This window comes from Phragmites australis, chromosome 8, assembly GCF_958298935.1.
Source record: "Phragmites australis chromosome 8, lpPhrAust1.1, whole genome shotgun sequence".
NCBI classification, from domain to species: domain Eukaryota; kingdom Viridiplantae; phylum Streptophyta; class Magnoliopsida; order Poales; family Poaceae; genus Phragmites; species Phragmites australis.
The window spans coordinates 11,460,317-11,485,326 of NC_084928.1; the positions used below are offsets into that span (position 1 = coordinate 11,460,317).

The 25,010-nt window shown below is 53.9% G+C and overlaps 1 protein-coding gene across 2 annotated transcripts; it reads right to left on the minus strand.

Moving 5' to 3' along the window:
- Nucleotides 1-569: 569 nt before the first annotated feature.
- On the minus strand, nt 570-5,685 carry LOC133926625 (THO complex subunit 4D-like). Of its 2 annotated transcripts, XM_062372640.1 has the most exons (7): nt 5,304-5,685; nt 3,653-3,925; nt 3,013-3,156; nt 2,848-2,916; nt 1,665-1,858; nt 1,480-1,536; nt 570-974 (listed from the first exon to the last, which is right to left on the minus strand). In XM_062372640.1, the coding sequence occupies exons 2-7, from the start codon at nt 3,884-3,886 to the stop codon at nt 776-778; spliced, it is 897 nt and encodes a 298-aa protein (XP_062228624.1). In that variant the 5' UTR covers nt 3,887-3,925; nt 5,304-5,685; the 3' UTR covers nt 570-775. The 2 variants fall into 2 exon arrangements, with proteins under 2 accessions (XP_062228624.1, XP_062228625.1); XM_062372641.1 differs by lacking the exon at nt 5,304-5,685 and having other exon boundaries at nt 3,281-3,795.
- Nucleotides 5,686-25,010: the final 19,325 nt, after the last annotated feature.

Genomic DNA, 25,010 nt, shown 5'->3' on the forward strand with positions numbered 1-25,010 from the left:
GAGTAGCGCGAGGATTGCATCCGCCTACACGACGGCGCCCGAGGAGTCGAGGCGGACAAAGTACGTTGCGCGCACGACAGTGGGGGAAAGGTCGCAGCTAAAAATCAAGTAGGAGTTGTTGATTCTTCGACGACAGGAGCGGTGGAGAAGACAGCAAGTCAACTTTGGGTAGGTTGTAGATGGGACTGCAGCAATGGTGGCAAACTGACCACTAGCTGCAGGCCTACGACGTGAAGCTTGGGTCATGCCCGTGCTTGGCTCGACTCGACAAGGCCCGACATGTCAATGAGCCATGCTAGGCCTCGCAGGAGATGAGTCATACCAGCCCGGCAGGACATGCTGATTGTGCCAGGAAAGCACAGCCCAGCATGGCCCGAGGCACGATAGGGCCAGCTGGCCCAGCCCGGCCAAGTCCCATCTCTACTCTGATCACTACCTTCAAATTATAGTCCCTGATGCCGACTGTTAACCAAGCATTTCGGCTACCGCTCATCGAAATAGTCTAACTTTACCGGACTGATCCCATCAACAAAAACAACAGATTAAAAGGCGGAAGAGGTGACAGCAAAAAACCACACAAGAGCTATCAGCCAACTAATGATCAGCCTTGAACTCGAAATTGCAGTTAGAAATCTAATCTTAAGCTGAGGCAATGAACATATGACAAACGTGCACATCTTGCAGAACCAACTGGCGATAGTTCGGCAGCAAAAACAAACACAATACAAGCTTAGCTTCAACCAAATTCCAACTTCCGGCTGATTGGATGCACATCTTAGTCGACATTCATCGCACCATAATGGTAGTTGTCAAGCTCCTTGTCCAATTGTTCAGCTGATTTCCCCACAGGTCCCATCCGTCCATAGCCACGTCCACGCCCCTGACCAAAGCTACGCCCACTGCCACGGCCACGGCCACGGCCACGACCGTGCCCTTGTCCTCCCCATCTTTGAGCAAAACCTCCACGCTTCCACCTGAACATAAGCACATCGATTACTGGAAGGTAATGCAATTACAATGAAATGGAAAAGCATGGACTGCAGATGGAATCTTTCATTCTACGATCAGAGATTGTCTGGCAGCTCACAAAAAGAAAAGATCTCAGGCAACGTAGTTCCTTTTTATTTTTTTAAAGACATTACATACCAATTTGGTAGTTTAAGTTACACCGTATGCAATTAGTTGCTCATTGCTCCCATATACTAATACCGCAAGCACAATGTATCATTGATACACAACACAGGTGCACAAATCCATAGTCAACAACCACAAACGGAGATAAATAGATATCAAATCACCACAAGGTTCCCAAAGATGTACAAGACATAACAGCGTCAGCAGAACCATCAGTTGGAAGACTTGTTCTATATGGTTGTTTCAGCATGGCTTTTTTTTACTGGTCATAGGAGGGAAGATGCGCTATTTGGAATTTCAATGAAGGTTAAGAAGCTAAGAATATATCTAGACAAGAGAGCCTACCCAGGAAGCGAATTAGATGAGCCAGACGCACCTCGACCATACCCATTTGCACCAGGCCTGAAAAGAAAATATTTAACGTAAGTGTGAGAAACAAAAGGCAGAAAATTAAAATTGCTACAACATGATTGGTGAATCCACTAGCAAAGGCATCCTCTAAGCTATGCACTTGCAAAAAAGAGCCATACATCATTACAACTCTCTGCCCTCTTCCCCTTGCACCAGGAGCAACACTAATTCGGTGTGCGACAGCAGTAGATAGGCCCAAATCTGCTCCTATCACTTCGATCTTCATTGCCTTCCCATCAAGATGCACATTATTATATCGCTTCAATGCCCCAAGAGCTTCACTTCTCCTAGTGAATATCATCTCAGCTGAACCCTGTTCAAGAATATCCGTGTATGATAAATGGTATACATACTAAAAATAGTTATACAAACTATTTATAAACGGCCGCTGAACGTAAAGAGGACTTCAATTAACTGTCTGCTAATTAGCATTAATCACGTTAACTACGTGACTTTCTCATGAGACTTAGTAACCAGTTCATAGGAATTCATTTCATACGTATACCACCTCTCATTTCATATACTTAACATGTTTTTTTATGAAGCAAACATCAAACCAATATATTACCTTTCTTATATGGCCAGATATAGTTTAAATTTTAACAGAAACACCTGCATACTTTGTAACCTTTTGGCAGTTAGAGGTTGACTGGTCAATTGAACTTATGTTTTAAAAGAAGTTGAATAAAATAAATAATTGATAGAATTATGGCTGTCCGATAACTAACAAATTCCACAGGCAAGTTTCCTTTTGAAATTTATTGAAAACAAGTAGTTTCAACAATTTTCTTTGAGCGTACGTGCAGGTTTTTTTTCTTTCTTTATTCTAGGTGGGTGGGGATGGGGTAATGCATGTGCTCATGTTCCAAGATCAAAGTGGCTTACTGGAAATATGCGAGGAAATCAGAGGACAACATAAACTCAACCAACAAAGAGCTTTGTTCAAACAACACTGAAGTTAGACAAATAAAAATATGTCAGACTAAAGGAGCTGATTTGTATTACTAGCATGGTGCATCAGACTAAATCCAAGTTATGATTACTATAAGTCCATCCCATCAAACTACATTACAACCAAGTCTAAAAAAAAACTTCATTCCAACTAATCAGTGTATTATCCAAACCCTAAGCATGAAACCAACAGGTCCAATATGTGTCAAGAAGGGACTTGCTTTATGTTTTCAGAACGTAACATGAGAAAATGACCTAGCGTGAGTAACTGAATATACAAATAAACAATACATAATTGAAAAAAAGCTCATCTGTGTTAGAGAAAGGATCAAGCTTTAGTGAAAGACTCACAGTTGGGCGCCTATTATTGTCGTAATGAACAGCACAGTGCTTCAAATGACCCATTTCAGAAAAAAGCTCCTGTGGCAATGTTGGACAGGGAAGATAAGCTTCCAAAATGTTGAACATGAATTGGGCTGTCAGATATTCTAGTATGCATATTAAGATCCAGCTTACCTGTATATCTTCCTTTGTCACTCCATAGTGCAAATTTGAAATATACAGCTTTGTTCCAGATTCTCTCCCAGAAAGCCCAGCAGCCACCATGCTATCCTCAAACAAATCATGTCTCCACACAAAATCCTTAGGTTTATTGAATGACTGTAATATTCCATAGCATGCATGCCAGATTGTGACGAGAAAGTATTAGTGTAAAACCACAAAACTCATCAATCCATGGTACTTGATGAGCAACCAGCATCAGAAAAATTATAAAACCATATACCATTGCATAGAATGGATGCTATTTCTGTGCAAATCAAAGACCTTATCCACAGAAAATATGTGGCCCATCAGCATGCTGACGATGAGTAGAGACATGGTTCTCAGTTTGAACTTTGAAGCACTAGCCAGCACAAACCAATGTAAATCTAGCCAAAACATACTCAGCAGCAAAGAGCCAGTTGTCAGGTAATTCAAAATGAGAAAGCCATTGGATCCTCTTTGAAGTTCCACAGTCAAGAGGTAGCAGAAATGGTCTGAACTGAACCATTGAGCTGTCCCTTTTTAATAACTTTATAGCCACTTCTTGTCAGGTACCTACTGTAACTTGGATTATTGAAGGTATACAGAAAAATAGCAATAGTTTTGTGCTTGCCTTGGCAATAGCAAATGACGAGGATCGAGTATTAACACCAAGTGGCCTTCGTGAAGGCACACCTAGCCCCCTGCCACGGAAGGTGCCAGCAACACGCCCACGCCATGAACCACAGGCCAATCTTTGGCTGTCACCTCTGCCCTGACCCCCTCCTTGTCCCCTGCCTCTTCCTCTTCCCCTCCCACTTCTGCTCTTAATCAAATCATCCAGCGGAACATCCAAAGATGTTGCCATTCAAGACAAGACTTGAGGCACAAAGTTAAGAACAAAACCCTGCATAGAAGCAAACAACTTTATTATCTCTATTGTTCAGTGGCACCACAGAAGACCAGGCAAGAACACATATGAGCACACAGATCGAGAAAATCACAATCTTAAATTACCTTTGTTTTTCATATTTTTGTATGATTAAGAGATTAACATTCTAGCAGAAATAGAACAGCCAAGCATTTACAATTTAAAAGGAGTTTCCAAGCTCTCACTTCATATAATTAGCATACATGTCATTTTTTGTAGTGGTGTTATTCTTCCACACTTACCAATTACCATTACGTTATCTAATGCGCTTGTCTCAACACATATGCAATTTAATGAGCCAAACATAAGCATCTAAATTTCAACTTAATAAAGTAAAATACAAATCATTGGTAAGTCTCAGCAAATTTCAAAATCATGCTATCAAGCATCCTCAAAACATAGAAAGTAAAATACAACAAAGTCCATTTAATGAGATCATTATGATAATTTTTTGAATCTGTATAGTTCTTGTTTTAAGTTCAATTATTTTACACACAGGAACAAAACTGAAAACACTCCAAAAAAGAACTTGCACTTTGCAATAGCATCTACATTGATATAGGGACAAAATTCTTCCAATAATGCACGATGAACTTGAGTAATACAAGAGATTAATAACAATCACAGCCAGTGAAAGGGGATAGCTAGGAATGAGAGCACCCTCAAATCACCTAAACTATGGATCCTTAATGTGAAGCGCTAGAACCGAGATCACACAGCAATCATTGGATCGGCAACCTGTGACTCTTACAAATGCCAAAATGTCACAGGTTTTGAACTTTATTTTAGGACTTTATTTGAAATAAGTAGTACATATATGTGATTTGATCTTGAGATGTTTTTTACAGCACATACCAACAAAGAGTCTTGAATACAACTCAAGCTGCAAATCTCAACTGAAATGAAGAAGTTTCATCACATGTCATGCACTCCTGAGTATTTGATCAAACTAAGATACCCAAAGGTAATTATCCCTATACTAAAACATGACCAACTACATGAGCACAACAATAATTTGCACGAACACACAACAATATGGAATGTAATTATCATATCACCAAGTGCACCTCCAATTTGATTCAGAAGGGATCGAATGAAACACAGTTTCACAGAATTAATACAACTTCACTTGCTCGAATCATTAACAACAATGCACCTGCACAATGCCACAATCCCTGGTCTGAACACCAACATGCAAAAATTCGTGGTTCTATTAGTACTTACAAATCGCTCATCACGATTGCGTCACAAAAGCCTAGCTAATTACTCGTGACCCCTAATTACTCTACCTCGGTTGAAATCAAGCTAAGGTATTCGGGAGGAAAAAAGAAGAAAAGAACACAGATCCACGCACCTTGGCGGTTTAGATCGATCGACGGTGAGGAGGCCGACGGGAGGACGAGATTGCAAGGTGGGCTGCAAGGGTTCCTGCGGCGACGGCGAGAAGTGTGGTTTCGGTGGTGGGGAGGCCCAATCCAACGCAGGGGAGGGTGCGCGGGTCGGTTGCGCCGCTGGCCACCGGCGTTGAGCCCAGATGGCTGGAGCCCTAATCGGCTGAGGGCTTGCGCGGGTTGGGTAGGGGAGGAATGAGGTGGGGTGTGTTGATGATTGAAGATCGGTCGATTTCTGGAGCGATCCTCTGAGGACGTGGCGAGATGGATTTTGGGCGGCGGCAGCGGCGGCGGCGAGTCTTCTCCTCGTCGACTCGGCGTGGGGGCACGGTTCACAAATACGACGATAACGGCTAAAAAATCACGGGTACCGACCCTCTCGATCAGGTCCGATTTTAGAAACCAAACGTTAACTAAATTTGAATTAAAAAATTCAAAACAATAAAAAATTAAAAAAATTAAAAAAATCTTAAAAAATAAGACACAATTCTAAGACCTCTGCGAAAAAAGTTTTCAAAACTAATATCGTTTGCATCATATTCTATAAGGATAAAGTTTGAAAGAAATGAAAAAAAAATGAAGCGTGCGGCTCAGTTATTAACTCATGTTAAGAAAAAGTGTAACATGCAAACACATATTTTTCTCGTGTAAAATGTATTTTAAGAGAATCTTTAAAATTGATTTCACTTTATTTAGAGTTTTATTAATTTCTCTATGATTTTTACAATGTTCACAAGCATAAAGTGAATATGTTAAGAAACAGCACTGTAATTAATTTTTTCATGTCTACAATTATTTTTTCTACGTAAATCATAGTATAAATAAGCTAATGAAAGTGGTTTCACTAATTTTTGAGGTGTGATGGGTCAGTTATGAATTAATCTAGTTACAACACATTTACACCATCATGCATGTGACAATAACTAATTCATGAGTTTATGTATTTTTAAAAGACATAGGATCACGTAAGAAGACTAACAAAATTAGTTTCATGATTTTTGGATTAGCAAAGAGTAAACTATGCATTTAACTTGGTTTAACAAATACAATTTCTCACAGAAAATTTTGAACTTTTTTATGAGTATAAATACTTTTATCATGTAGATCATGTCACAAGGAAACCAACAAAATTTGTTTCACTTGATTTGAAGCTCAGATGAATTAGTTATTGATTTTAGAAGATTGAGATAATTTTTAGATTTTTTGTTGAACTTCACTGAAAATCGAGAAAACCGCTCGATAAATCGAGAAAACCGAGCTGTTACTGAGAAAACTAAGCGGTTACCGACAATGCGGCAAATTCAAGAAAATCGCTCGATAAATAGCAAAAACTGCTCGTGTCGGAGGATGAACTCCTGTCGCAGGGATCCCGAGAGACCCCTTTTTAGAGATTCGGCCGGGGGATGATCCTGGATAAGCTTGTTGGGAAATAAGTGGGAACGAAAACAAATGCAATGGCTGGTGGGAGATGATCGCCCTGACGGGAGAAAAATGGGTGCACTGAGGTTTAGACAGGTTCGGGCCGCACGGAGGCGTAACACCCTACTCCTGTGTGAGTGTTATATCTGCCCTTGAAGGGAATTTTTCAAGGATGTATCTGATTACAAGAGAGAGAGACCTACTGAGAGCTTGAGGCTCTCGTGTTCTAGCTTGGCTTGAGCGGGTTTGAGCATCTGCGTCCTCTTCTTCACACACCATCACCTTTACGTGTTCTTCATTCTTTCCTTTTATAGGCGCGCCGACCTCGACATATCCTGAATGGGAAAGAGGGGATGCGAATGCCAAGGTGCCACGGAGAAAGGCGTCATCATTTCGTCTTGGCGAAGTGACAGGGGCGGTGGAGAAATGCGGCGCGCATCCGACCACCCGCCACTGTGGAAGCCTCCGGGCGCCATAAAGGGGGCCCACCGGGCAGCCTCAGAGGTGCCCGGTGCGCCCACCCTGTCTTGTCTTTCTACTAGGGCAGGGTGGCCGGCGGAGTGCTTCGATTTTGGCAACGTTATCCCGAGGCACCCGGGTGAAAACGGGACGGGACCCGTGCATTTAATGGACCCACGCCCCCCTGCCAATGCATGGCAGGGTCTGACACTGGGGCGTGGGCAGCTGAGAATGTCAGGATGTCAGGATGTCAGGCCGCGCGTACCTATTAAATGCGGCATTGGGCCTTTGACTGGATGACACCCTGACGACGGGACCCTTCGGGTCGTCGAATGATCTTGCGCGAACCTTCGGGGAACCGAGTCCTCGGGGGCTGCCACGTGTAGCCCCGAGCACTCTCTCCCCAATACTTCGAGGGGATCTTCGGGGAACCGAGTCCTTGGGGGCTACCACGTGCAGCCCCGAGCACTCTCTCCCGAGCACTTCGGTGGGACCTTCGGGGCACCGAGTCCTCGGGGGCTGCCACGTGCAGCCCCGAGCACTCTCTCCCGAGCACTTCCTTCCCGGTATTTGGGCTCTGCGGATCATCGGGGAACTAGGGTGCTCGGGAACCAGAGGCGGCGGCCCCGAGCACCTTCTCCTGGGACTTAGCTTCTTCTTACCTTGCAGGGTGGTGACATGTGGCGGATGGCCGGCCTGGTCTCGGGACTTAGGGACCCCTGGTTCTGAATACACCGATAGTAGCCCCCGGGCCCGTTGGTAGCCGACGGGACGGAGACTGCGAATGGGCCCTTCGTCGCGACCGAGGCCGAGGCTGGCGCGGACGCCATGTGGCAAGCTTTCGAGAGGTGGCCCTTGCGGACCTAGACCTCAAGTACGCCCCAACGGGAAAATGAGTGGACGCGTGTCCACACAACTTCCGAAGGGTATGATGACCATACGGGCGGCACGCGCGGTCGCTGCGCAGATCGAGGAAAATACGCCTGGCAACCGCTGACATCGCGCGATCGGCGGGAGATTCGCCTGGCGGTGGCGTCGATCGAGGCGACGCTTCGCCGAGCGAACCGTTTGGGCGGCAGTTTTTGAACTTTGAGATATAAAAGGGGGAATGGATCGGTCCGTTCCCCTTTTTACGCTCTCTTGCACTTGTGCTCTTGCCTTCTTCGTGCTCCGAAACCTTTAGGAAATTTTCAGGCGACCGGAGCATTCTTCCTTCTCTCTCTCTTTTCACCACCAAAATACCTTTCATTCTTGCCGAGATGACGAGGGTTGGAGGAGGACGCCGTGACAAGGCTTCGGACAGCATCTTGCCGGAGTCTCGTCTGAGAAACGAGGAGGCGGCGGACAAGATCAGGAAACTGCTGGTGCCGGAGGGGCAAGCAGGTGCTGTGGTGGTGACGCCGGCGAGCCTGACGCCAGCGACGACCGTCCCAGGGCGGACCGTCCTCTTCACTTCCTTTGTGGCGGCGGGGTTGGTGCCGCCGTTCTCCGCCTTCTTCCTGCAAGTGCTGGAGACGTACGGCATTCAAATGGTGCACCTAAGCCCCAATTCCGTTGTGGCGTTGGCGGTCTTCGCGCATCTCTGCGAAATGTTCGTGGGGGTGATGCCGTCGGCGACGCTGCTTCGCCATTTCTTCGTCCTTCGGCCGGTGGGGAAGAAGAGGGGGCACTCCACGGCGGACGTCGCGAGGTGCTGCAACCTTCGGCTCCGGGAAGGCCTGGGGGACCATTACATTCCCCAGGTGCTGCGCAGCAAGTGGGAGGAATGGCGACGGGACTGGTTCTTCGTCGACATCGATCCCCACGAGCGCCTCGAATTGCCAGAGAAGGCGGCGGAACCTCGGCGATCGATGTGGGAGGCGCCGCCGCCAGAAGACGCGAGGCTGAAGCCGGTGCTGGAGCGCATCTTGGAGCTGCGTGAGTCCGGGCTGACCTCTGTCATGGTGGTGGCGGATTTTCTGCGCCGTCGGTTGGCGCCTCTGCGAGAACGGGCCCAGCCGAGCTGGTTCTACACCGGGCCGGAGGACATCACCAGGACCCAGATTGGCGCGAGTTGGGATCTGGGGCCGGCGGAACTGCGGGGGATGACAAGGGTAATCACCGGAACGGAGGACATGGGCCGAGCGGAACTCCCGTGGCCGGAGATGGCACTCTGTGCCAACCCCAACCGGGTGGCCATCATGAGGCGGCTGCCGGAGTTCGACGCCCAGGGGCCCGTGGACCGGCCAAGAAGCCGGAGTCCTGAGGCCTCCGAACTCCCCGGGCTGGAGGAACTACTTGGCGAGGAGGTCGCTGGCAGTTCGGCGCAGGCTGGCGAAGGGGTCGCCGCAGGCGGCAGCCACCGTGCCAGAGAGGAGGGCGCCACTGAAGTCGTAGAGGAGGTGGCGCCGGGAGACCGGGGAAAGCGTCCCAGGGCCCTAATTCTAGTACCGGACTCTCCACCGTCGCCGACGACGGCGGCGGCGTTCCCGGTGCTGGTGCCGCGGCTGGTGCGGATGGGGGCTGCGCCGGCGCCAGAGACCCGCGTGGCTGATCCGGAGCCCCGCGCGGCGGCACCCGAGGCCCGCGCAGCGGCCACGCCGAACCCCCAGCAGAAGAGGCGGCGGGAGGAGTCTGGACCGACGGCACCGGACCCGGACATTAGGCTCCCAGCGGCCAAGTGGCAGTATCGGTGAGCCTCCTTTCTTGCTTTTTCCTGGGCATTTATGGCTCGAACTAAGCTTTTGACATTTTTCATCTGTCTCTCGTAGGCCGACCGCGGGTGCCGCTGCGCCAGGGAAAGCGCGGGCGCCAAGGCCAGAGCCGAGCCCGCCGGCTGCGCCGACAGAGGCCGGCACAGGAACGGCGGAGGTGCCAATTGACGTGGCGGCCCCTGGGAGAGAGGCGGAGGCGGCGGCCGAGAGGAGGGCGCCGGCGGAACCTACCCCGGGCGCGGAGAGCCCGGGGCGGATAACGGTGGAGGTGGATGTTCTGCAGGGGCCGGTGGACAGGGCGGCCGATGTGGGAATGCGGCCGCCGCCTGAGTCTTCGGTGTCGGCGGAGCCTACCCCGGGCAGGCAGAGCCCGGGGCGGATGGCGGTGCAAGGCTCTGCGGAGAGCTCGGCCCCCCTGGAGACACTCTGCGGAGAAGCCTGGGCCCCACCGGTGCCCGGCCAGCTCGCCGATCCTTTCCTGGCCGCCATTGAAGGCGTCCAAGTAGCGGTTGGGCGGCTGGGCGCAGCGGTGAACGCCAAGGAGGGGGAGCTCGAGGCCGAGCGCGCCCGCCTGGCATCGGAGAAGGCGCGGCTGGCGGGCGCCCAGGAGGAGGCCCGCGCGGCGGCCGCGCGGGAGCAGAAGCTCCTAGAAGACATCCGCGCGGAAGCCGCGCGGGAACGAGAAATTTTGAGGACCGCGCGGGCAGAAGCCGCGCGGGAACGAGAAGACGCCGCCCGCTTGGCTGAGGCGTCGAGGCAGCAAGCTGCCGAGGCCCTTGCCAGGATGGGGCAGGCGCAGGAGAGGGAGGTGGCAGTTGCAGCCTGGGAGCAGGCGGCGGAGGAGCGGCAAGCCGAGCTGGCCCGCCGGGAGGGCGCGGCCGAGAAGACGGGCACCGACCTCAGTGCAGGGAAGACGACCTTCGGAAGACCAGGGAAGAGATTCACCGTTGGGAGGAGGACGTTTCCTTGCAGGAGGTAAACAACGAGCTATTAGCGTCGGAGCTCGATGTTCGGGAGGATTCGGTGACTCAGCAGGAGGACGTGCTGGCCCGGCGGGAGGGCGAGATGAGGCACCGAGAAGACGAATTGAGTCGTCGAGAGGGCGAGGCTGCTGCTGCGGCGGCCACCGCGGCTACCAGGGCGGAGGAGAATGCGAAGCACGAGGCGGAACTGGCCGCCCGTGAACGCGCCTTGTCCGAGATGGTGGCCAAGACGAAGCAGGCTGCCGCCCCCGCCGCAGCTGGCGGTTCTTTCGGTTCGGTCGGGAACCAGGGACTCGAGGCACAGCTGCGGGCCGCCAAGGAGAAGCTCGAGACCGCCTTTGTCTCGCGGGTCAACCTCGAGCATATGCTGGACGACATACTCCGGCGGATGCGACGGGCCGTGGAGAAGGGTGGTCTCGGACGGCTTGTCGACGACAAGAAGGGCGACGGCCCCGCACGACAAGTGTTGGGGCTGCAGCAGGTTTGCGAGCGCCTCGAGGCCCTGCCTTGGGCAGTCCAGGAACTTGCCGCCCGGGAGGGACGTGGCTTGGCATGTGCAGTGGCCGAGCACGTCCTGGCCTGCTACCGAAGCAGGGACCCGAACTTCCCACTAGAGCCGGCGCGGGAGGGAGTGGTCGAGGCTGAGGGAGAGGCCGCCCGGGCAGCAGTCCGGAGTACCGCCTCCGTGGTGGCGGCCGGCTTCAGGCGAGAGGTGCCGCCGCCGCCAGCCCCCGGGGACGACTCAGAGGATTCAGCCGACGCCTCCGCCGCCGACTAGATCTTTTGTAGCCTTTGTCTTTCTTTTGCCGTCTCAATGGATGTAAATATTAGGAGTGAACCCTTAGAAAACGCCTTGTAGATGTCTTGTGGATATAATGGCAGCTTCTCCTTGGGCTCGCGACTCCAATTTCTCTGTGTGTTTGATGTTTCTTCTGGTGTTCTGCCTGGAAGTCCCGGGGAGTACTCAGTCGGGCCGTTCCCGACCTTCCCATCCCCGAGAAACAAAGTTGTTCCGATCGCTGACGTTGGCGCAGCCAGCCCGCGAGCTCTCGCGAGTCCGCATTGCCTACGTTAAGAAATGAAGACACAGACTCCCTTGCCCGGGAGATAGATCGATCCCGCTCGGAACACGCCGTGCCTAATGAACACTTTTTTCACTTTGCGACCACTCAGTTAGTAGAAGGGAGACGCGTGCGGGCGAGAATGTGACCAAGAGTCCTCGCGGTCTGGTGGTGCCCGGGCTTAAAACGGGCCGGACCGAGCACTGACAGCCCGCCCCCGAGACCTGAGCTCCGGACTACCCGAGTAGCTCGAGCGATAGGATTACCCAGGGTACCCGAGGACTCGGTAGTGCTCGGGGTCCTTAAAAGCGGACCGAACAACACGACCACCACGAAGGGCTTCGGTCAGACATTACCGCACGCGCGCTACTCTTTTCTGCAAACCGCTTTGTCGTTCTGGGAAAAAGTAGACACGCGGCAGGGTTTTTGCGTGCGAGGAAAACACCTCACCGAACAGATTAAGGCGCGAGAGCCCCCGAGAATGACTCGGGAACATAAATTTACTGAAAGTAGATTTGTCTGAATATAACCACTCACCGGACAGCTGTCGGCCTTCCGGCCCACCGATCCAGGAGGGATGTGCTTCCGAGCTCGGGTGCCCGGGAACTTAATTCTTTCAACGGGGCGCCCGAGCGCCCGGAAGGCGTACGAGGCTCCTAGGGTCGGGTGATCTCGACCACCCATGCCTAAGTGGTAGGACCACCTGAGGACCCTTGGGGCCGACCAGAGACCGGGGCATTGAAGCCCTCGCGGCCGAGCTGCTCGTGATCGCCAGCCTGTGACTTAAGAGAAAAAATAGGATTTCTTTGTCTGGTGCGCTCTGTCAGTGCGGCACTTGCTATAGACTGCTCTCGTTTTCGACCCGAGATCTCTCGAATACCCGAACCGGCGGACAAGAGCGGGCAAAGGCGTAACCCAGAGGTCCTACGGTTCGGTGGCGCCCGGGTATGACAGACTAGACCGAGCACCGACAGCCCGCTCCGGGGGCCTGAGCTCCGGCCTACTCGAGCAGCTCGAGTGATGGGATTACCCAGAGCACCCCGAAACTCGGTTAGTGCCCGGGAGCCTGCCACGACACCGAATACCACAGCCTACCATGTCGGACGTAAGTCAGCGGCGACTGCTCGCATGTATACCGATTGGGATTCTTTTATCAACGGGGAAAAATGAGAGAGCGAACTTTTTCTCGCACAACCGAGCACCTCACCAGACAGATTAAACATAGGGAATCCAGAAAAATAATTTGACATAGCGATTGCTTATTGAAATACTGAATGTGCAATATTTACAAGGTTGGGCGACAGCGACTTACCCCACGGGGCGAAGCCTTCAGATTGCTCGGGCGGGGAGAAGCCCCCGGCCTTGCTGACCTGAGCCGCGAGCACGACCACCTACGGGTAGAAGCGTCGGAGATGCTCGATGTTCCACGGATTCGGGAGTGGCTATCCTTCCTCCGTCGCCAACCTGAAAGAACCTGCCCGGGGGACCGCGATCACGGTGAAGGGACCTTCCCACACAGGGGACAGCTTATTCATTCCTTCGCGCGACTGGACGCGTCGGAGAACTAGGTCCCCCACCTCGAGAGACCGGGCCTGGACATGGCGCAGATGATAACGCCGCAGACTCTGCTGGTACCGAGCCGCCCGGACAGCGGCACGCCGCCGGCGCTCTTCCAGGTAATCCACGTCGTCGCGTCTTTGCCGCTCCTGCTCACCCTCAGAGTATGCATGTACTCGAGGGGAGCCCAGAGTGAGCTCGGAGGGGAGGACTGCTTCGGCGCCATAGACGAGGAAGAAAGGAGTCTCCCCGGTGGCGCGGCTTGGCGTAGTCCGATTGGCCCACAGCACGGCTGGCAGCTCGTCTACCCATCCCTTCCCGTGCTTAGCGAGCACGTTATAGGTCCGGGTTTTGAGGCCCTTCAGTATCTCCGCGTTGGCGCGCTCGACCTGCCCGTTACTCCGAGGATGAGCGACGGAAGCGAAGCAAAGCTTGATGCCGAGATCTTCGCAATAGTCCCCGAACAAGGCACTAGTGAACTGGGTGCCGTTGTCGGTGATGATCCGGTTCGGGACACCGAAGCGGCTGGTGATGCCGCGGATAAACTGGAGCGCCGTGTTTTTGGTCACCTTGACGACTGGGACCGCCTCCGACCACTTGGTGAATTTGTCGATAGTGACATATAGATATGCATAGCCCCCGACTGCTCGGGGGAATGGACCCAGAATGTCCAAACCCCAGACCGCGAAAGGCCATGACAGGGGAATGGTATGGAGAGCCTGAGCTGGCTGGTGAATCTGCTTTGCATGGAACTGGCATGCCCTGCAGCGCCGAACCAGCTCGGAAGCATCCTGGAGAGCTGTAGGCCAGTAGAAACCTTGCCGGAAGGCCTTCCCGACCAACGTGCGGAACGATGAATGGCCACCGCACTCGCCCTCGTGGACCTCAGCGAGAAGATCGCCGCCTTCTGCCCGAGAGATGCATTTCAGGAGGACACCTCCTGCGCTACGCCGGTAGAGATCCCCATCTACCATGGCATAGCGTTTGGACTGCCGAGCAACCCTTTCGGCAGACGCCTCATCCCCGGGTAGGAACTTTTCTTTCAAGTACCCTCGGATGTCAGACATCCATGAGGCATCTTGAGAACATTCGGCGAGCACAGCGCACTCGCCGGATGGCGGCGCCCTGACGGGGCTTCCCACTGAGGGCACCGCCGGGGTCCCCTGAATTGAGTTCGAGGTTTCCCCTTCATCCTGTTCGGCAGGCAGGACGGAAGGCCGTGCGAGTCTTTCTTCAAAGACTCCGGCAGGGACGCGCGCACGTGAGGAGGCCAAGCGAGAGAGCTCGTCGGCCAGAGCGTTGTCGCGGCGAGGGATGTACCGCAACTCGAGGCCATCGAAGCGTCTTTCGAGCTTCCTGACCGCAGCCACGTACGCCGCCATTTGAGGATCCGTGCACTGGTACTCCTTGGATACCTGGTTGACGACCAGTTGGGAGTCCCCCTTGACCAGGAGGCGACGAATCCCGAGCCCCACCGCAGCCCGGAGGCCAGCGATGAGACCTTCATACTCCGCCATGTTGTTGGATGCGCGGAACTGCAACTGTACGACGTACCGGAGCTCTTCACCTATTAGGGAGGTGAGAACCACTCCGGCCCCTGCGCCTTTAAGCGAGAGGGAACCGTCGAAGTGCATGACCCAGTACCCGGGCGCGTCACGCCCGGGATAAGTGGAGATCTCTTCTGGGACGACGCAGGGGACGGGCATCCATTCTGCCAAGAAGTCGGAGAGTGCCTGGCTTTTGATTGCCTGGCGACAGACGAAGTGTAGGTCGAACTCCGCCAGCTCGACCGCCCATTTGACAACGTGCCCGGTGCCCTCCCGGTTCCGGAGAATGGGTCCCAGTGGATAAGTGGTAACCACCGAGACCTTGTGCGCCTGAAAGTAGTGGCGCAGCTTCCGGGAGGCGATGAGCACGGCATAGAGTAGCTTCTGCGCCTGGGGATACCTTGTCTTGGCTTCCCGGAGGACTTCGCTGACGAAGTATACCAGTCGCTGCATCCGGCAGGCCTGGACGGTGGCCCTACTCGGGGGGCTGCCGCAGCCCCCAGGGTCGGCGGCATGGTCGGGGCTGACCGGGTACTCGGGCTCGATTCCTTGGCTGGGAAGAGCAGTGTGCTCGGGTTCGACCCCTTGCCCAGGGGGAGCCACGAGGACAAGTGAGTGGTCGGGGGCCTCTGGGAGCTGGGACCCAGCACCCGGCCCCGAACATTCGTCGCGCTCCACCACCAGCACTATGCTCACGACCTGTGGAGTGGCCGAAACATAAAGTAGTAGGGGCTCACCTTGGGAGGGAGCCACCAACACGGGTGGCGAAGTAAGGTACTTCTTTAAGTCGCGGAAGGCCTGCTCGGCCTCCGGCGTCCAGTCAAAACGTCCGGATTTCTTCAGAAGCTTGAAGAGGAGGAGCCCTCGCTCCCCGAGCTTGGAGATGAAGCGCCCGAGGGCTGCCATGCAGCCGGCGAGGCGCTGGACCTCCTTGAGTCGAACCGGGGGTCGCATCTGCTCGATGGCCCGGATCTTCTCTGGATTGACCTCGATCCCTCGGCCAGAGACCAAGAAACCAAGGAGCTTGCCCGCCGGCACCCCGAAGACACATTTCTCCGGGTTGAGCTTGAGGCGGGTAGAGCGGAGACTGTTGAAAGTCTCGACAAGGTCCTCGAGCAGGGTGGCACGATCTCGGGTTTTGACCACGAGATCGTCGATGTAAGCCTCGATGTTGCGGCCAACCTGCGAGTTAAGAGTGATACGAATAGCGCGCTGGAAAGAGGATCCAGCGTTGCGCAGGCCGAAAGGCATTGACATGTAGCAATAAGTCCCCACCGGAGTGGTAAAAGCAGTTTTTTCCTCGTCCCCCACGGCCATGCGAATCTGGTGATACCCAGAGTTTGCATCTAGGAAGCATAAAAGATCACATCCCGCAGTTGAATCTATAATTTGATCAATGCGAGGTAAGGGGAAGGGATCTTTAGGGCAAGCCTTGTTAAGGTCGGTGTAGTCCACGCACATGCGAAGCTTGCCGTTGGCCTTCGGGACGATGACTGGGTTTGCTAGCCAGTCGGGGTGGAGGACTTCTCGGATGAATCCGGCGTCGAGGAGCCTGCTGACCTGCTCGCGGATAAACTCCTGGCGCTCTGGCGCCTGCCACCGGACCTTCTGCTTCACCGGGCGGGCGTCCGGACGCACGGCCAAGTGATGCTCGATCACCTCCCTAGGGATCCCGGGCATGTCGGACGGTTGCCAGGCAAACACGTCTATGCTGGCCCGGAGGAAGGCGACGAGCGCGCTTTCCTATTTGCTGCCCAGGTCGCTGCCGATACGGACAACCTGGGTAGCGTCTTCGCCCACCACGACCTCCTTCGTTGGAACAGAGGTGTCGACGGCGAGTCGGGGTTTGGATGAAGAGGGTCCCGGGCCCCCTGTAGAGCCATCGACCTCGGCCTCTGCTGAGACCAGAGCCATGTATGATTGTTCAGCGCAGGAGACGGCGCCGCCGGAGTCGGCGATCACAGAGATAGAGCCTGCGGGGCCGGGCATCTTAACCGTAAGGTATGCATAATGCACGGCCATCATAAACTTTGCAAGCGCCGGACGCCCGAGGATGGCGTTGTAGGGGAGAGGGAGTTCCGTGACATCGAAGAGGATGCATTCCGTGCGGAAGTTGTCCCGGCTCCCGAACGTGACAGGCAACTCAACCTGCCCGAGGGGCAGGGAGTGCCCAGGGGTCACTCCACAGAAGGGGAGTGACGGCTTTAGGCGTCGGGAGGACACCTGCAGCTTCTCAAAAGCCTCTTTGGAAAGGAGGTTGAGGCCGGCACCACCGTCGATCAGCACTCTGCCGACCTTAACATTGCAGATAGTGGGAGACACTACCAGAGGTAGCCGTCCCACGGCTGCAGTACTAGCGGGGTGATCAGCCATGCTGAACGTGATCGGAGCATCCGACCACCTCAGGGGTCTTGTGGCCTCCTCGCTCGGGGTTGCCGAGCACACCTCGCGTCGCATGATCTTGATGCCACGACGCGAGCAGGGTGTGTAAGCGCCCCCGTCGATGAAGGCAACGGCATGCTCGGGCTCCTGGAAGCCGAGCTCGGCGTTGTTGGGGGCGACCTCAATATCGCCTCCTCCGCGGGACTCGTCGCGCTCCCTCTGGCGCTGCTCCACGAGTCCTTTGACCGTACGACACTCCGTGAGGTCGTGCCATCTGGTTTGGTGTATAGGACACCATTTACCTGGCTCGGGCCCCGCGGGAACGGGGGCCCTCGCTGGAACAGGAACTCGGCCGGGGGCCGGGGCTCTTGCTGGAGCCGATGCCCTGGTGGGTATGGAGGCCCGAGGAGGAGCCCGAGCAGGGGCCCTGGCGGGGCGTCGATCGACACTCGGCCGGCGCTCTTGCCGGTGGTCGGGCTCTTGCGGCACCCTATGAGCAGGGACCTGGGCTGGCTCAATGGGAGCGGCCTCACGCTTCCTCCTCTTCTTCTTTTCCCGCTTGTCGGAGCGGGAAGAACTTGGCTGGTCGGAGGTGGGGTGAGGAGCATGCCACGCCCTGGCCTCCGCAGCCTTGGCGCACTTATCGGCCAGTGCGAAGAGTTCCGCAGGGGTCTCGATCTCGTGCGTACCTAGCTTTTCGAGCATCCGCTCATCGCGAACGCCCTGCCAGAAAGCAACAATAACAGCATGGGGGGCCACTCGAGGAATGGTGTTGCAAACCTGGCTGAAGCGCTGTATAAAGCGCCGTAGCGTTTCCCCCTCCTGCTGTTGGACGGCATGAAGGTCGCACTTCAAACCGGGGCGCGTAAACGTGCCCTGAAAGTTGGCCACGAACTGGTGGCACAGGTCATCCCAGGAGCCGATAGACCCTGGGGGTAAGTTCATAAGCCAAGAGCGGGCGGAGCCCCTCAGGGCAACATGAAAGTAGTTTACCATCACCTTTTCGCTGCCTCCGGCCGCTTGGACGGCCGTCGTGTAGATTTGGAGGAACTCGATGGGGTCGATGGACCCGTCGTACTTCTCCGGCAGCTCAGGGCGGAACTTGGAAGGCCACCTGACCCGGCGGAGCTCGGTGGTGAAGGCACGGCAGCCGGTGCCGTATCCCGCAGCGCGAGCGGTGGTCCTTGGTGACGAGTGGCGGTGAACCGGGGATCCCCGGTGGCCTTGGGCCGGGAGAGAGGAAGCCTGGTCCTCTGCCCCGACCCCCTGCCGGGTCTCCCGCTGACGCTCGAGAGTAACTCGGGCATCCTCGTGGCCCCTCCGCTCGTCAAGGCGCAAGCGGAGGTCTCGGGCTTCAGACACGGCCAGGGGGACGGCACTCCGCCTGGAGACCCCTCGGCCCGTGCGGGTGTTGCCCGTTGAGGAGCCGGCTCTGGCGGCACCATGCTGAGAAGTGGTGCGAGGACTCCCGGCCTGCACCTGGCGACGAGCAGTGCCGACCAAAGCAACGACATCTTGGATCCACCGACCTTCCGGAGTGTTCGGCGTGGCCTGAACGGGCGGGTGCCTAAGGAGAGCATGTGCTGCAAGCAGCGCGCTCCCTGGGCTAGCCTCGCTGAAAGCGAGCCCGCGTCGTGGTGGCACCCGACACGGTCCAGAGGCGGACCGGGCGGCCGGGGTCCCGACCACCTGCTGGGGGTCGGAAAGTGCGTCGGCAGCGGCGGCGGCGGCCCTGATGGGCCCAGCGCCTTGATCCCCTTGAGCGGGAAAAACCGCGCACGCGGATGGCGGCTGCTGCTGGCATGCAGCAGCGACTGGGCTCCTTCTGACGTTGGGCAGCGCTCCGTCACTGGAAGTGGAGCCGGAACGCTGGAGACGGTGTCCACCGGCCATCTTTTCCTACGGAAAAAAGTGAAACAAATAATCCAGGGATACTCCCCCCTACCTGGCACGCCAGCTGTCGGAGGATGAACTCCTGTCGCAGGGATCCCGAGAGACCCCTTTTTAGAGATTCGGCCGGGGGGATGATCCTGGATAAGCTTGTTGGGAAATAAGCGGGAACGGAAACAAATGCAATGGCTGGTGGGAGATGATCGCCCTGACGGGAGAAAAATGGGTGCACTGGGGTTTAGACAGGTTCGGGCCGCACGGAGGCGTAACACCCTACTCCTGTGTGAGTGTTATATCTGCCTTTGAAGGAAATTCTTCAAGGATGTATCTGATTACAAGAGAGAGAGACCTACTGAGAGCTTGAGGCTCTCGTGTTCTAGCTTGGCTTGAGCGGGTTTGAGCATCTGCGTCCTCTTCTTCACACACCACCACCTTTACGTGTTCTTCATTCTTTCCTTTTATAGGCGCGCCGACCTCGACATATCCTGAATGGGAAAGAGGGGATGCGAATGCCAAGGTGCCACGAAGAAAGGCGTCATCATTTTGTCTTGGCGAAGTGACAGGAGCGGTGGAGAAATGCGGCGCGCATCCGACCACCCGCCACTGTGGAAGCCTCCGGGCGCCATAAAGGGGGCCCACCGGGCAGCCTCAGAGGTGCCCGGTGCGCCCACCCTGTCTTGTCTTTCTACTAGGGCAGGGTGGCCGGCGGAGCGCTTCGATTTTGGCAACGTTATCCCGAAGCACCCGGGTGAAAACGGGACGGGACCCGTGCATTTAATGGACCCACGCCCCCCTTCCAGTGCATGGCAGGGTCTGACACTGGGGCGTGGGCAGCTGAGAATGTCAGGATGTCTGGCCGCGCGTGCCTATTAAATGCGGCATTGGGCCTTTGACTGGATGACACCCTGACGACGGGACCCTTCGGGTCGTCGAATGATCTTGCGCGAACCTTCGGGGAACCGAGTCCTTTGGGGCTGCCACGTGTAGCCCCGAGCACTCTCTCCCGAGTACTTCGGGGGGATCTTCGGGGAACCGAGTCCTCGGGGGCTGCCACGTGCAGCCCCGAGCACTCTCTCCCGAGCACTTCGGTGGGACCTTCGGGGCACCGAGTCCTCGGGGGCTGCCACGTGCAGCCCCGAGCACTCTCTCCCGAGCACTTCCTTCCCGGTATTTGGGCTCTACGGATCATCGGAGAACTAGGGTGCTCGGGAACCAGAGGCGGTGGCCCCGAGCACCTTCTCCTGGGACTTAGCTTCTTCTTACCTTGCAGGGTGGTGACATGTGGCGGATGGCCGGCCTGGTCTCGGGACTTAGGGACCCCTGGTTCTGAATACACCGACAGCTCGGTAACCGGTCCAAACCGAACGACTAAAATCGTAATTTTTTTTTCCAAATTTCAAATTTCGCCAAATAAATTTTCTCCGACTTTTTTTGAATTTTTGACTGGTAACCGCGGTTATCGCGATTTTTCGGTTATCGCCGGAGCTCGGTAACCGAGCTCCGGTCGGTAACTTTAACCCTGCGTGGGGGAGAGGAGAGGACAGCTTTCATGTGGGGCCCAGGGGTTTGGGATTTTTATATTTTTTTATTAAAAATTTAAATAAATAGATTCTTCATGGAAAAAATTACAAATCTAGGCACTAGAGGGCTGCAGCCCTCTGAGAGGGCGGTTAGGCCAGCTAACCGCCCCCGGGAGGGCGGGAGGCCTAACCGCCTCCTCAGAGGGCGGTTAGCCCCCTTGCCGCCCTCTGAGGGGGTGGTAATGGCCTTTTTTTTCCCAAAAATTGCCAAATTTTGTGTATTTTATCAAATAATAAAATAGGGCTTTAAGAAAATTTGGAATGAAAATTTGGAGTAGGTTATGTAATAGTCAGAGAATAAAAAATCTATAATTAGCACTCGCAGCATAATACGTGGGTATGCAATGCGAACGACGACAAACATAGTATTAAACATAGGGTGAAAACATTACATAAGACTGTAACCACGACGACACGACAAGAAAATGAAGGTGGCATGTATGGTTCGCACTAAAACCTACTTATTAGTGCGCCGATCCTAATCATAACATGCCTTAGGGAGTGGAAGTATATCGGGTTACATTAGATACTCTCTACTGAGTGCATCTAGGATATTTTCCCTTTCGGAGGGCATCGGGACCTGCTGCCTTAGCACGGCGGGCTCTCTCCCGCTTCCTTGCCCTCTCAGCTTCCGGAGCCTGAGCCACGGTATGGTCGTGCGCCTCCTTCCTCATGCGCTCTTCTTCCTCCCGCTTTAGGCGAAGTTCCTCTTGCTGCTGCTTGTACTCCCGACGTGCGTAAGCTTCCCTTCTCCACCTCATGTTCATGTCGACCCATTGCTTCTATTCCTCATTTTGCTCATTGTCGAGCCATTGAATAAAATCACAGAGCGATGGAGGGGACTGAACAAATAGAACAAGATGAGAGGTTAGTAAAACAGGGTGCGAAATCGGTAAAGATGTGGCTGATATTTGTTGTTATACCGGTGGATACTCATATGTTCCATGTTGAGGCTTGTCATATTCGTAGTTGGCACATATGAAAAAGCGCAGCCCATAGGTGTATGAGATGTCCTGCGACTCGCGGAGCCTGTAATGGTCACCACAGAAGCACATTGGTGGTTCGATACCTTGAGGTAAGGTAGTCCCCCAATGTTTCTTTGGTGGGTTTGGTGGAGCTGAGGAAGCCATTGCACTTGAGAGATTTAAGAAATGAGTGGTGCATCAATGTAAGGAGGTTCGGCTATTTATGGTTGGGGGAGACAGGAGTATTGGATTGGCTCTTGAAGAAAGGAGTGAGTGCAGGGGCTCAGATGGTGGCAGGAGCATTGGATTCCATCTTGAAGAATAGGAAAGTTGTGTCACTGATGATGGTCAGAGATTTCACATTTATTGGTACCTGTGTTGTCATTTATTGTGTGGTAAAAGCTGTCCAGTGTTGTCACTTCTTGTCTAAAGCCTGCGCAATGAGGTATGTGTTGTCATGTCATGGTTAAAGTTCAGTAGTGTGGTCACTTCATGATTACAGTTACACTCCCAACAGAGTAAGCGAGGTGTCACTCGTTGCATAAGTAGCTTTGTAAGATATAATGACGATGATAGAATGTAACGTGTGGTCGTGTCGGATTAAGAAATGCAACTAGGATGCCATCGTTTTGGAATATGAAATGCAGTTACGACATGCTAAGTGAACCATAAAGAGTAAACGTGTCTGGATACGTAGGAGTACCTCACGAAGCGAATATGCATATTTAAGTTACAACAAATCTAAAATTCTACTGCTGCCTCCCCCGTTGCCGTCGCCCGTGCCCCCCATCGTGGTCCTGATGCCGCTGGTTAACTCTCACGTGGCCCCTAGAGTAGGTGAGGGGATCGGGTGGACCGACCTGTCTGGTAGGCCTAGTAGAGAGCACCGGTGTCGAGGCCTCGTCCTGCGTGGGCTGTGTCCTAAGGGGAGCATTGGGTACCTGGGACCGCTGGAGGACATCGTAGTTAGGTGTGACCCTGAAGAAGTCACGAACAAGGTCGTATGCGGGGTCCGGGCCAGCCTCATCCTCCTGACTAGGGTAGGAGGACTGTGAAGGCTCTCCTGGCGTCCATGTATACTGGCTGGAGGGGCCTACGAACAAATAATTATGTTAGATATGAACAATATGGAATTGGAAGTAGTAGTAAAAAATGTACAATTGTACCTGCGTGGTATGCCGGTGTAGCAGAAGAAGGTCAGGCTGCCGTGCCGTAGTATGGCTCGAACGATGTTGGTGGGGTCGGGCGTGGGGCTGCTGAAGACGGACCGGCCTCATCACCGAAGTAACCTGTGCACAATATTACCTTAATTTGCTGAATGTATTGAAAATGGGGATGAAGGAGGCGCATTGTACCTGAGGGTGGACGCATAGGGCTCGGTCTACGAGGCTGCGTCGAGGCTTTTGTAGGTGCACCTAATGAAAGTTTAATAATCAATGCAGTAGTAAGAAATGAATATTGTTGAATGTCGCAGCCAAACTGCCGCATGACATGGTGCGGTGAGTATTCTTCGACGTAGATGTCGAAGACAAACGGTGCCTTCGTGAGCTAGTAATCCTCGTTGCGGGTACACAACGGCGACAAACCCAAACCTACACGGCCTTGCACGGCCAAGATGTTATAAGGCTCCCATACCACGTCGTCCGGACGTAGCCTGTCGAACTGGGCCCGAAAATGCTCGTAAGCGCTGCGAGGCTGCTCATGCACCCAGTGTGGCTGCGTGACAAACATCATTACAAATCATTAGAGGGAACAAGCGTGCGAACGAAAGTGTTTAATATAAAATACATACCCGACGACGGCACCATATCGAGGCCATGGTAGGCGCGTCCTCGTCCGGCTCGCCGTACCATTCCTCAGGGTACGGGGAGCGGTCCACCACTGGCCTGCTTATGGCGAAACGCTCATAGGACCACAGCTGCAGAAGAAGTGGACACCCGGCAAAAGTGGCTAGTGGCTCTTTTTTTTTGCACGTGTCACAGAGCGCCTGATACGTCGCAACAAGGACAGCGGATGCCCAACTGAACTGCGGTACCTCCTCGCCATCAGCATCCGCTGTCAACCTGGCGTACGGCACAAGCGTCCTCGGAACTAGGTGGCCTTGGCCGCTGGTGAACATAACCCACCCAAACAACCAAAGCAGATAGGCCTCCTAATGCCTAGAGACAGAGTATGCGTTGGCATGGGAGTGTATGTACGCCGGCTGGAAATATGACTGGTGTCAATAATGATCGTTACTAGATACTCGAATAGTAAATGATAGGTTGTATTGTATCGAACCTGAAACTGTGGGATCCACTTCTTCGTTGGCCCTCGTGCATCGGACAAGAACTCATGCACGTAGGGGGTGCATCCGCCTTTCGCTCAACCGGGCCAAAGCGCTGATGCATGACGTTGATCCAGTCAGCATCCATATCGATGACCCCAACCGCAGCTCCCGCGCAAGGTAGGCCTAAGAGGTAGGCTACGTCCTGCAAGGTCAGGGTCATCTCGCCGCACGGGAGATGGAACGTATGTGTCTCCGGCCTCCATCGGTCGACCAGGTCTGCTATCAGCGACCAGTCAAAGTAGAAACGACGCGCCGCCTCCTCGGGGTTCTCCGTCGATCGGGCCTCAACCAAACGGCAAAGCGGTAGGAGTCCCGCCGCTGCCAACCTAAAAGTATTGCAGTACATCAATAATATGGAATTACATCAGTGATATGGCAATTTCATATGAAATTATTGAAGTACCTGTGCTTCCATCGCTCATCGATCGTAAGCAGGTCTCCAGGGCCCCGTGGTCAAAACACTCCTAGCTCCGTCTGGTGCTCAGCGGACAAGAAGCTGCAGTGCCTCTTGTCCACTGCAGGGTCCAGAAGCTCGGGGGTCGTAGGGTCTGCTATATCTGCATTTGAAAGACATGTACATTAATGCATTGCTAGATGTAGATAGGAACAATATACATTGAATGCAAATTCACTATACCACTATATGCAACATGAACACATTGCGACATTTACCTACAAATGAAGGTTCAAGTGCTACAAATCGAGCACAACGCGTCATAATACTTACCTAGACAACAGGTGCATCACCAAGTGTATTTTTGGGACAATACTTGTACGTGTGACATGTTTCATTGCACTGACTGGA